The sequence below is a fragment of the Camellia sinensis genome, chromosome 8 (assembly GCF_055761805.1).
Source record: "Camellia sinensis isolate YWXY chromosome 8, ASM5576180v1, whole genome shotgun sequence".
NCBI classification, from domain to species: Eukaryota; Viridiplantae; Streptophyta; class Magnoliopsida; order Ericales; family Theaceae; genus Camellia; species Camellia sinensis.
Genome location: NC_138968.1, coordinates 156574991 through 156588553, shown reverse-complemented (window position 1 = coordinate 156588553; position 13563 = coordinate 156574991). Strand labels below are relative to the sequence as shown.

General features: G+C 42.2%; 1 protein-coding gene across 1 annotated transcript; it reads right to left on the bottom strand.

Moving 5' to 3' along the window:
* Window positions 1–9082: 9082 nt before the first annotated feature.
* On the bottom strand, window positions 9083–11638 carry ICL (isocitrate lyase). Its single transcript, XM_028207568.2, has 3 exons — window positions 11474–11638; window positions 9642–11244; window positions 9083–9448 (listed from the first exon to the last, which is right to left on the bottom strand). Exons 1-3 carry the CDS (start codon window positions 11501–11503, stop codon window positions 9354–9356), a joined length of 1728 nt encoding a protein of 575 aa, XP_028063369.2. The 5' UTR covers window positions 11504–11638; the 3' UTR covers window positions 9083–9353.
* Window positions 11639–13563: the final 1925 nt, after the last annotated feature.

The window sequence follows — 13563 nt, the reverse complement described above, 5'->3', positions numbered from 1 at the left end:
GAAAGGCAAATATCTGCGCGAGCTTGCCAGGCTTAAAGGCAAGAAGAATGCAGAGATAGCCGAGCTAGAGAAGAAGGTTGAGGACGCGGAAGACCGCGGTTACAAGGAAGGGGAGGCCACTTACATCCAGTAATGTGAAGCTGCAAAAGATCTTTTCTTCAAGTGTGGATGGACGGCGGCTGTGGCGTAGCTCGATCATAGCCCAGAGACTGAGGTCTTCAACCCTCCTCCATATTTCATTCCAAGCTCTATGGCAGAGTACGCTGCCGCCATTCAGCAAAAATTTCTAGAAGAGGAGAACGAACATGCTGTTCCAGAAGATAACACCCAGCCCGGTCGCCAGTCTATCTCCCCAACTCCAGTGGTCTCCATCCTACCTTTACTTGCAGTGTCTGATGTGGTGCCTCCAACCGAGCTAAACCAAAAGGTGCTTGCAATAATCGAGCTACCTCTGGGTGAAGACCGGGTTGTTTTGGACACCGACCTAAACGATCTTTTTTCCTAGTTTTTCTTTTTTGTCTAGTAAAAGAATTTGTAACTGGGCTAAGGCCCCATCTTTTGTACTTTGGCTTTGCATTATCAATAAAATCATCTTTTGTTTTCCTAAACTGTCTGTTCGGTTTACTTCTATGATATAATCTAAATGAAGTAAATTCTCTGGCCGAGATATTTATCCCGGTCTTAACTTCGCAATCTAACTGGCCATACCTGCCAACCTCTTCAGCCTAGATCCTTATCTTGGCTGAAGAACAATAAGTGTTGATTTTTCCAGCCAACCTCTGCAGCCTAGATCCTTATCTCGGCTAAAGAACAATAAGTGTTGGTTTTTCAGCCAACCTCTTCAGTCTAGATCCTAATCTTAGCTGAAGAGAGCTCAAAGTTGGTTTTTTCTGCCAACCTAGAGTAAAGTGTTTGGTTATTCCGACTAAACGTCCTGCAGCCTGGATCCTTATCCTGGGCTTAGGAGAAGTGTTGGTTTTTCCAGCCAACCTCTAAGTTGGTTATTCCTGCTAACCTAGAGTAAGTGTTTGGTTATTCCTGCCAAACGTCCTGCAGCCTGGATCTTTATCCTGGGCTTAGGAGGGGTGTTGGTTATTCCAGCCAACCTCTAAGTTGGTTGTTCCTGCCAACCTAGAGTAAAGTGTTTGGTTATTCCTGCCAAACGTCCTACAGCCTGGATCCTTATCCTAGGCTTAGGAGGGGTGTTGGTTTTTCCAGCCAACCTCTAAGTTGGTTATTCCTGCCAACCTAGAGTAAAGTGTTTGGTTTTTCCGGCCAAACGTCCTGCAGCTTGGATCCTTATCCAGGGCTTAGGAGAAGTGTTTGTTGGTTTTTCTAGCCAACCTCTTCAGCCCCGATCCTAATCCTAGCTGAAGAGAGCGCAAAGTTGGTTATTCCGACAAACTATGCTTTTGTTGCCCCTAGCTCACGAAAATAACTTTTACAGAATAAAACAATTATACTGAAAATAAAACTACTTGTTTTATTGAGGAAAAGAAAAATGACAAGTATGTCTAAAGAGAAAGCTAAAAATAAAATAGTTTGAGATTGGCAGTGTTCCATGGCCTGGGAATGGCTTTGCTGTCCTCGTCTTCCAAGTTGTATGCCTCTTTTCTTGCTAACCCAACCACTTTGTAAGGTCCTTCCCAATTGGGCCCTAACTTTCCGTCTCCGGGCACTAGGGTGTTTCACATTACTTTGTGTAGTACCCAATCTCCAACCTTGAATTGCCTTGGATGTACGGTCTTGTTGTATTTTCTGGATAACTCCTGTTGGTCTGAGGTGATGTGAACCGGTGCTCTTTCTCTTCTTTCTTCTGCAAGGTCGAGCTCCAATGCTATGGCTTCATTTAAGTCTGGATCGAAATTTTTGCTTCTGATGGTGGGGAGGCCAATTTCCAGTGGGATTATTGCCTCCATGCCGTAGGCTAAGGAGAATGGCGTTTCTCCAATTGATCGTCGAGGTGTGGTACGGTAAGCCCATAAAACATGAGAAAGCTCTTCAGCCCAATTGCCTTTTGCTTTCTCTAACCTTTTCTTCAATCCATCTAAGACGACCTTGTTGGATGCTTCCGCCTGGCCATTTGCTTGGGGGTATGCCGGTGTAGAGTTGTAGAATTCTATCTTGTACTATTCACAAAAGCCTCTAAAAATTTTGCCGTCGAACTGAGTGCCGTTGTCTAATATTATCGCCTTGGGTATGCCGAACCGAGTGATGATATTTTTCCAGACGAACTTCTTCACATCTTTCTCCTTTATTGATGCTAGTGCTTCTGCTTCCACCAACTTTGTGAAGTAGTCTGCTGCTATGAGAAAGAACTTTCTGTTGTCGGGTGCTATCGGAAGTGGTCCTACTATGTCCAAACCCCACATTGTGAAGGGTTATGGGCTAGTTAAGGGTAAAAGCTCTCTGGCTGGCTGATGTATTTGGTGTGCGAACTTCTGACATTTCTCGCACTTCTTGTCATACTTCTCTGAATCTACTTGCATGTAAGGCCACCAATATCCTTGCGAAATTGCTCTGTAAGCCAATGATCTCCCCCCTTGGTGGCTTCCGTATACGCCTTCGTGAATCTCGAACAGAAATGCTTCGACCTTGCTGGGATGGACACACTTTAGGCAAGGTCCTATGAAGGATTTCTTGTACAAGGCCATTGATGAGGAGAGCCAAAATCGATGTGACTTTGTTCTTATTTTGTTGGCCTCCTTTTTCTCTTCGGGTAAAATGTCGTCTTTTAGGAACACTATGATGGGATCCATCCAAGAAGGGCCTAGTTCGACGCAACATACTTCTTCTACTTCAAGTTCTTCAATGCTTGGTCTGGGTAGGAAGTCGATCAGTAGAGGATGTGGGATGGATGTATCTGCCATCGAAGCAAAACCTGCTAGTTCGTCTGCTCTGCTGTTTTCTTCTCTGCCAATCTGCTCTATCCGCACTACTTTGAACTTCATGATCTCTTTTCTGACTAACTCTTGGTACTTAGCCATCCTTTCATCCTTTGCTTCGTAGTCGCCTGAAATTTGGTTTACCACCAGTTGTGAGTCACTGTAAACCATTAGCTCGGTAGCCTTCATGTAGAGTGCGGATTTTAGTCCTGCCAGAAGCGCTTCATACTCCGCTTCGTTGTTTGATGCTGGGAAGCCAAGGTTGACTGCTTGTTCCACTACTAGGCCATCTGGTGAGATGAGGACTATGTCGAGTCTTGCACTGTGCCTATTGGACGCTCTATCCACAAAGAGCTTCCACATCTCTCCAACGAACAGCTTCCAGCAATTAGAGAGATCGGATGATGCCTTGGGGTCCTGAGTGTTGCTGGTATTTTCTTCAAAGTCCACACTTACTGTTTGTCCCTCGCTATCTGATTGCACCAAGTCTGTATTTGTTGATTGGTCTTTGCTTGGTGTAGCATGGTTTGTTTCTCCCTCCTTTTATTCACTCTGGTCTGTCCTGGGATGTGGCTGGGTATCCCGATTCAGGGATTGTGCGCTTCCTGCGGCGCTTTCCATCCCCATTTTGGTGGCACCAGTCAAGTCAACTGGGCAGATGTGATGGCTTCCTGGGGTGAATTCTGCCACAAAGTCTGCCAATGCTTGGGCTTTTATTGCGATTCTGGGTTAAAACTTGATATCCTACTGTCCCAGTTCCACCGTCCACTTCAAGATTCACCCAGAAAAGTTCGCCCTCTCGAACAAAGCTTTTAATAGAAAAGCTGTGAGGACGATTACAGTGTGGGCGTGAAAGTAGTGTGACAACTTCCTTGAGGCCATCATCAAGGCTAAGGCCAGTTTTTCCAATGGTAAGTACCTGGTTTCTGCGCCCAGCAATGTCTTGCTGACATAAAAGATGGGCAGATTTTGGATTCCTTCCGCTCAGACCAACACTGCGCTAATTGCGTACTGAGAAACTACCAGGTACAAAAATAGTTCTTCTCCAGGTATTGGGATCACTAGCAGCGATGGAGAAAACATGTATTCCTTCAAACTTTCTAGGGCGCGGTCGCATTCTTCATCCCACTCAAACTTGGCCTTTAATGCTTGAACAAATGGTCGACATCTGTCTGACGGCGGACTTATGAACCGATTTAGCGCGGCTGCCATACCGGTGAGATGCTGTATTTCTTTTACTGAGTTGGGCCTCTCTAGATCTTGAATTGCTTTGATCTGAGAAGGGTCTGCCTCTATACCACAGTTGGTCAACAGGAAGCCTAGGAACTTGCCTGATCCTACGCCAAACGCATGCTTGGAAGCATTAAGGCGCAACTTGTTCTTCTTCAGGATCTGGAACATTTCACCTAGGTCCCTGAGATGGTCCTTTTCATCCTTGCTCTTGACCACCATGTCATCTATGTAAGCCTCCATTGTTCTTTCTAACAATGGCTTAAACATCTTGGTGATCATCCGCTGGAATGTTGTCCTTGCATTTTTTAGGCCAAAGGGTATGACCTTGTAACAATACAGTCCTTTTGGCGTTATAAAGGATGTGATCTCCTGGTTTGGTTCATACATAGCGATCTGATGGTAACCTCTGTACGCATCAAGAAAGCGAAGTCGATTGTGTCCTGCCGTTAGATCTACCAGTTGGTCTATCCGTGGCAGGGGAAAAGCTGTCTTTTGGGCATGCCTTGTTGACTATTTTGTAGTCCACACAGATACGCCATTTTCCATTCTTCTTTGGCACCACTACTGTGTTGGATATCCACTTGGGATAGTGCACCTCTCTGATAGCTCCTGCCTCTGGAAGATTTCCCACTTCTTCCGCCACTATCTCAACATGGTGGAGTGCTGATCTGCGAGTGCGCTGTATGATTGGTCTTGTAGTTTGGTAGACATTCAATTGGTGACAGATGAAATTTGGGTCAATGCCAGGCATGCCATATGGCGTCCAGGCAAATACTTCGATATTGGAGGTCAAGAATTCCATGATCTCTATTCTCTCGGTGCTGGACATAGATGAGCCAAGCAAAAAGAACTTTTTTGGGTCCTTTTCATCTATTCTTACCTGTACCAAGCCTTCCACTGCCTTCTGTTTAGCGGCTTTGCCAACATCCGCAAACAATTCATTGCTCTCAGGTTCTTCCACCATCTAAACAAACCCTTTGGCAGCTCGGCTGCCATTTACTGTGACGAAGCACTGCTTGGACATAATTTGGTCTCCAAAGACCTCTTCAATTACTCCGGCTTCGTTGGGGAACCGCATTACTTGATGGTAGGTTGACGCTATCGATCGCATGGCATGCAACCATGTCCTCCCCAAGATTATATTGTAAGTGGAAGGGACTTTCAATATCCAGAATTCCACTTGTTTCGTCATACTTCCTGCTCTGATTGGGAGGATAATCTTGCCGACTGGCCACTCTAGCATTGAGTTGAATCCGATCAGGGGAGATACGGCAGGTGCCAAGTCTTTGTCCTCCAGTTTCAGTTGTTTGAAGGTTTCGTAATATATTATCTCACCTGAGCTCCCTTGGTTAATCAAAATTCGCTTGACGTCGTAATCCTTGATGCGGAGAGTGACGACCAGTGCATCATTGTGAGGGCAATATATCCTTGCCAAGTCTCTGTCTGAAAAAGACATGACGTTCGTGGCCTTTGTTCTCCCTTTTTAATGGTGGGCTGCGCACATAATACCTCCCTTAAGTGCTCAGCCTTCTTTATCATTCCCCTGAGCTCACATACTCGCTCAGGTTCGAATACCCCATGTATTACGTTAATCACGCCTTGAGGTGGGGCATCGATCGGTGTTCCGTCTGGGTGATCGTGGTTTTGGGAGGCTAGCTGTGTCCCTCCTTCTATGTACTGGTCAAGGTGCCCAGCTGCCACTAACTCCTCTAGGTGCTGTCTCAACGACGTGCAATTCTCAGTGTGGTGCCCTTTTTTCTTATGGAAGGTGCACCAGGATCTTTCGTCATAGTCCTTCTGTACCTCTCCCAATTGAGCTGGCCATCTGACGAAAGGTTCATCGCGTATCTCACTGAGAATCCGACAGATCAGTTTTTTGAACACCGTGGTAATGGCAGTGCGGACTCTCAACCACCTTTTATCGTGGTCCTCTCCGTTGTCCCGCCTGCCTCTCCCGTTTCTGCTTGGACGTTCTACTACGTTAACTTTTGTCGAAGTCTTTTTATCTGGTATTGCGATTGTACCAGACTTCGTTTTAGCACGGGCGCTATCCTCCTCCACCCGAATGTGCTGGTGTACCCTCTCCATTAAGGCGTCCATTGTGAGGGGGGGCGTCATGGTAATTGAGTACCTCAGCCTGTTTCTGACCGGAAGACCCCTTTTGTATTACGCGATGGCGAGATTTGTGGGGCAATCTCCTATCTGGTTGAAGGTCTCCCAATAATGACTATTGCAGGATCTCAACGTCTCCTTGTCGCCCATGTCAATAGAGAGTAGCTGATCGATCTCTACTGGCATCTTGGTGTTCGTTCTAAACCTTGTCACAAACGCCTCTGCTAATTGCGCCCAGGAGGTTATGCTGCCTTTTGGTAGCCTTTCGAACCAGGTTAAACCTAGGTCACCAAGGCTGGATGGGAATAGGATGCACATCAAAGCCTCGTTCCACCAGTATACTGCCATGACTTGGCAAAAGTGGCTTAGGTGCATGTAAGAGTCTATCTTCCCCTCGTAAGCCATAAATTTAGGCTAGATGAAGCCTGAAGGTAAGGATGCATTCTCAATCGCCAGAACGAACGGCGAGCTATGTAGCCTTGCCAATGCTTTATCTGTTGGTTCGTAGGCAAGGTGCGGTATTGGCATCCCTACCTCGACTCTTCCATGCGTCCGAGGAGCCAACCGCTGAAGGGCTGAAATTCTGTGCGGGTCGCGTGCCCTGGCATCCTCCTTCCGTCGTGCCCTTTCTTCAAGCACAGTCCGTAAGTCGGACAATCTAGGCAACTCCGTTTGCCTGGATGATGTCTGGTGCGTATGTGAGGGCCGATAGGTGCTTCCCTCAGTGTAAGACCTCAATGATCTCGTTCTCTCAGACCTAGAGTGACGAGTTCTGGAAGTCCTTGATTGAGTGTCGCCTGTCCTGAGGCTCCTACCCTCTGTTTGCAATGGCGTGGTATGCCTACCACGATCTTCGGAGTGGCAAGGAGGCGTATTGCTTTTGCGTCCCTTTCCTGTCGCCACCCCTTTCCCTTTTATCTGGCACTTCATCAATTCCATGTCCACCGCTATCTTCTTGATTAACTCGTTCTGCTCCTTTACCCGATCCTCCAAAACTTGAGGGTTGATTCTCCGCCTCTGCCTATCAGTACTTGATGAGCGACGGGGGCTATTACCCCGCCTCCCCCTTGCATCCCTCCGGGGGTTCTGTCGCTGGGGCTCTAAATTTGCCATGGGAGGGATGGAAGGCAAACCTTCGTGCCTCCCACCTCCTTCTGGGGTTTGCCCGTCAATGGCGGACTGCGGTAAATCCTCATTGTGCGCCATTGCGTTTAATCTAGCGAGGAAAACTTTGATCAAGAGGTTTTGTTCTTTCTGTGATTCCCACAGACAGCGCCAATTGTACGAGCAAGAAATAATCTTCTCGTATAATCTTGTTGATCAAGTCCGGGCTCCTCCAAACGTCGTCGCTTTACTCCCTGAAAACACAAACGTGAGCTAGCCGGCGGGTGTGTGCCGGATACCTCTCCTATGCCTAAGTCAACAAAATAGACAAATAGACAAAAGCTCTGTGTATTCGAGAATCAAAGTTGTGTTACCTCTCCATAGGTGATGTTATGAGATTTTATAGGTTCCGCGTAGCACAATCCTAGTAGGACTCTTATTCCTCCACGCAGAGTCCTCCTAGGAATCACACTCCTGAAAGATAATGCTTATCCTTCAACACCCCCCTCACTGCTTAAACCAAGTGACATGGTTTTACCTCGGTGGTATGACAAAACGACCGAGCTATCATAGCCATGCTATACTGGCTGAAATGACCGAGCTTTACCTAGCTCGGTTCTTCCTTTTTATTGCGTGTACATCGGCTTCTCCTGTTGAGACCGTGCTAACCATAACGAGATTGGATCGAGTTAAACCGTAGCAAGGTCCTGAGAAAAACTCAAAATACTTCGGCCCAGAAGAGTGTGGCCGAGCTAACTGCCACCACTCTAACAGCGGTGACCGAGCTAAATACAAGGCTCTCTTGGACCGAGCTAATTACAAAGCTCTTTCTGAATCGGGCTAACTGCAAAGCTCTTTTACTCAGCCCTTTTTACTGTGGCCCATAGAACGGCCCATCACCCAGCTCGGCCCAATTTTTATATAAATTACCCTCTCACTAACTAATTTAATCTATTTAACACCAAAAGGAGCTTTAGAGGTGAGCCTCACTCCATTGATGTGATGTTTTGACTTCTTTTTTTTTTTTTTTAATCCTTGCTATATTACTGAAACTCTATTTAGGGCTCAAAATTTCGAACACTTGTTAACTAATTTGATTGATGGCATGTGACAATCAAACTTCGGCTAAGCAAGTGCATCTTGGATGCCGCATGATCAAGAGGAATATCATAATATCCTCAAATTTTGTTGCAAAAGCCATAGCCTGGAAGTTTTGTGGTAGTGCAAACAATTTACAGATTCTGGATTTTTGGAGAAGTTTTGTGGGGTGCAAACAGGTTACATATTCTGCATTTTTGGAGAAGTATATATCACGTATGCATTACGAACATTACAGAAGCTTGTGGTTAAATGGCCTATAAGAATGCCCAAGCAGTCTCGCGGAGCCTTTTTGTAATCTATGCTCCTTTTACTGTGTTCTGTATATAATTTCACATGATAAGTGAAGGAGTTCAAACTCTTTCATCTTTTTCCCAATTCTTTGTTCCAAACAAAATGCTTCAAAAGATTGCAAAATAACATTAAGAGAAAATAAAAACAACAATGGTTAGTCCTAACAATTGATTTTATTAAAACCTTAATGTCAGTGCACAAATTATTATCCTTCTAACCGGCAATGATCAAGTATTGAACACTATTATATGGTGGAAGTCTTTGTGATTATGTTTTCCCTTTCAAGTATTGCCACCAAATTGATCTACTTCCAGTTAATGACATTCATTCATACAAGTAAATGAACTCAAGGTAGAGATGAAAGCAAAGGAAGTCCAAATAGTTTTGGTACAACATATTTGAAGTACTCAACATAAACTCAAAATACTATAGATGTGAACAACATTTCTCCCTCAATGAAGTTCTCACAGAACCACAACGATAACTAACATGGGCTTAAAAATGCCCAAAATGACACAATCCCCAATGAAAATTATTAAGACATGATTATTATACTTTGGGTTCCAAGTTGAAACAAGAGAAATTTCCCAAGCTCAAACCCCCTATCACCAATCTCGAATAGCTTTCTCACATTCTGGACTTGGCAATCAGGACACTGCCATCACCCATATCTGTAGCTCCTGTCCTAGTCCACGTCTCTCTGAACTGCTCCTCAGTCACTCCTGAATGAACAAAACATAACAAAATGTATTGCACACTTCATGTTAGCAATATACAATTCATACCAATAAATCCAATACATGATAGATTCGAAAAACCACGCATATTCGAGTGAATTTAAATGAAATCCCATAGGATTAAATGCCTTATGTATTTGATGAATAAAGAAATGTGAGATGGGAGGGTGAAACTTGCCTTTTCCCATGGCAGCAGTGGAAGTAATACCTCCCTGGACAGTCCTTAAAACCCTGTCATAGTAATTTGCACCAGACCACTTCTGATGGGCTAATGTATCAACTCCATTGCTCCTCTCCTCCCTCTGAATCCTCTCCACATAAGCCAGCATTCCCTTTTTAGCAAAGTCCTTGGCAAATGTGTCGACAATCAGTGCATCAGCGTGGAAACCAGCCAGTGTAATGAACTGCCAACAATACCCCAACTTGGCAATCCTAGGAATGAAATCCATCGTCTGTACATCGTTCATCCCCGATGCATCCCAATTGAAAGAAGGAGATAAATTGTAAGCCAACATGATTTCGGGTTGCATTGATTTCACCCCTTGTGCAAACTTGGTGCACTCATCCATGTCAGGGCTAGCAGTCTCCATCCAAATAATGTCAGCGTGGGGAGCGAAAGCCCACCCACGAACAATTGCCGCCATTACAGAACCTTGAAACCTGTAAAACCCTTCTCTTGTTCTTGGCAAATCCCAATCCCAGAAGAGGTTATGAAGCCCCAATCTCTCAGCAATCTCTCTGCCTTGCTCATTCGAAAGACACTTTCCGAAACTAGAACAATTCATCCACTCATTCAATCTCCTCCTCTTCTCAGCCTCACTTTCATTCAAGTTCTTGATCCCATCAACAACACAATCTGAAAATGTCTTCAGTTGTGCCATTGACAGCCAATTATCCTCAATGGATTGAAGCTCTGGTCCTGTTTTCCCAGCAACCATAGCTTCAGCAAGAAGAGTAGCCAAGCTCTTACCCTTCAGATTTGGGTTAGTGCAGCCCAAAATGAACTGGTGATCCCTGGTATCCACATTGGTTTGAATCAAAGTGGCAGCAACCGCATCAGTACGAGCCACAAGTACCGTCTCAACCCCCATAATATCAAATTGCAGCCTAGCAGCCACAAGCCTATTGATGTGTTCGCTAACCGCTACAACCACTTTACCCGCCATGTGTCCACATTTTTTAGTCACGGACGACTGGTCCTCGATGTGGACCCCAGCAGCCCCGCGCTCCACAAAAAGCTTACACAGCTTGACAGTGGCTGTTGCACCGCCAAATCCAGTATCCCCATCGGCGATGATTGGTTTCAAGTAATCAACATAAGGGGTTCTAGCCCTCTCTTCCCGGGTCATCCCCATCCGAGCCTCCCTTTGCTTTCGGTCATGGTACTGTTGGGCAAAAAAGAGGTGTTCGACCTTGTTTGGGACAGTGTCGTAAGGGTAATCAGCGAGGTCTGGTCCAGGCTCGTTGGTGCTCGTGTGGGTCGATGAGCACTGCCAACCGGAGACGTAAATGGTGTCCAAGTGCTTGGCCATCATGGTCACTTGGACAGGGTCTAGTGCACCAAAGGTCCTTGAGGCAGTACCATTGGCTTGGTGGGTCTTGAGTGTCCTCCATAGCTTCTTGGCTAGCTCATTGGAGCCATAGCTTTGTCTAAGGTTGCCACGGAGAGCCACGACGTCTCTGGCTGAATATGGGCGGCGAGTGAGCTTGAACCTCTCGGAGTTCCACCATGCTTGCACCTCTGCTACTTCTGATTCGAACCTCCCTTCTTCCTCCATAATCTGTCCACACAGTGGTCAATCATTAGGAGAAATTTTCAATCGAATTTGAGTGAGTTAAGCTTAATTTTCAGCATTTTTGAAACTAGAACAAAACACAAGAAAACATTTTTGGCACAGAACATTTTTTCTGCCGAAATAAACAGGAGCGTAAACATGAACATATTTTCAACAGGAAAAGAAAGAGAACTATGATTCAGAATAACAGAAAAGAAAACTATAGATATCTTACCATAGAAGGTACAGAAAAAGATGCAGCCATGGGTAGAACTCTAGTAACTTGTGTATGTAAGCTATTGTATATCTATACAACTATGGGAAGTGAATGCCATGGGTGTGCCAAGTACCTCCATATTTATAACTCTTGGAAGGGGCTCACCTTGCTTGTGAAAATAATAACAGTATCCATTTGCATGGATAAGAAAAATACAAAATCCAAGAAAATTCTACTCTTCAATAATGTTTATCTATTTGTTAGTTTTTATTATTATTGTCATTATTATTATCTATATATATATATATATATCTATACTATATATACTATATATCAAACAAAAGGGTTTTTAACCCCCTTGTGGGAGTTTCAATCTCTAAATCTAAATTTCTTGATTTTTTGATTTTAAAAAAAAAAATCTTAACATTTATTAACTTCTCTCAACTCCCAAGTCTTACCCTCATAATAACACTTTAATGAATTAAGAACAAGCATAAAAAAAAATTCTTTAAAATCCAACACATATGAATTCCTTGAAAAGTCCCAACACATATGATTATTATCCCTCATAATAACACTTTAATGCATTAAGAACAAACATAAAAAAAATTTCTTAAAAAGTCCAACATATATGATTATTATCAAAATATTAAACTTTAATATAATATAATAAAAAAAAGACATTTAATTACTTGAAAAGTCCAACACATATGATTATTATCAAAATATTAAGTTTTAACATAATATAAAAAAGGGGGAAAAAAAGACATTTAAAAATCATAATTCACATATATAAATAATTGTAAACACAATTCGTGCATAGCACGAGTGATATGCTAATATCTATACTATATATTAAGCAAAATGGGCTTTTCAACCCCAAGCCTTGTGAGAGTTCCAATCTTCCAATCTAAATTTTTTGATATTTTGATTTAAAAAAAAATAAAAAATCTTAGCATTTATTAATTTCTCCCAACTTCTAAGTTTTACCCTCATAATAACACTTTAATCCATTAAGAACAAGTTTAAAAAAAATTTCTTGAAAAGTCCAACACATATGATTATTATCAAAATATTAAACTTTAATATATTACAAAAAAAAAAGAAATTCAAAAAAAAAAAACATTTAAAAATCACAATTCACATATTTAGATAATTGTAAACACAATCCGTGCATAGCACGGGTGATATGCTAGTCATATATTAAGCAAAATGGGATTTTTAACCCAAGCCTTGTGGGAGTTTCAATCTCTCAATCTAAATTTTTTGATTTTTTGATTTGAAAAAAAAAAACCTTAGCATTATTAACTTCTCCCAAGTCTTACCCTCATAATAACATTTTATTGTATTAAGAACAAATATAAAAAAATTTCTTTGAAATCCAACACATATGAATTCCTTAAAAAGTCCCAACACGTATGATTATTATCTCTCATAATAACACTTTATATATAGGAAAAAGGGGTTTCTAACCCCCATGCATTGTGAGAATTTTAATATCCCAATCTAAATTTCTTGATTTTTTTATTTAAAAAAAAAAAACCTTAACATTTATTAACTTCTTCCAACCCCCAACACTTACCCTCATAAACACTTTAATGCATTAAAAACAAGTATAAAAAAAAATTCCTTCCAATCTAAATTTTCTAATTTTTTGATTTTAAAAAAAAAACCTTAGCATTTATTAACTTCTTTCAACCCCCAAGCCTTACCCTCATAATAACACTTTAATGCATTAAGAACAAACATAAAAAAAAATTCCTTGATAAGTACAATACATATGATTATTATCAAAATATTAAACTTTCATATAATATAAAAAAGAAAAAAAAGAGAAGACATTTAAATAATAAAAAAAGACATTTAAAAATCACAATTCACATATATAGAAATAATTGTGAAGTACATATGAATTCCTTAAAAAGTCCAATACAAATGATTATTATCCTTCATGATATCACTTTAATGCTTTAAGAACAAGCATAAAAAAAATCCTTAAAAAGTTCAAAACATATGAATTCTTTAAAAAGTCTAACACATATGATTATTATCAAAATATTAAACTTTAATATAATATAAAAAAGAAAAAAAAAAGAAATCACTACTAA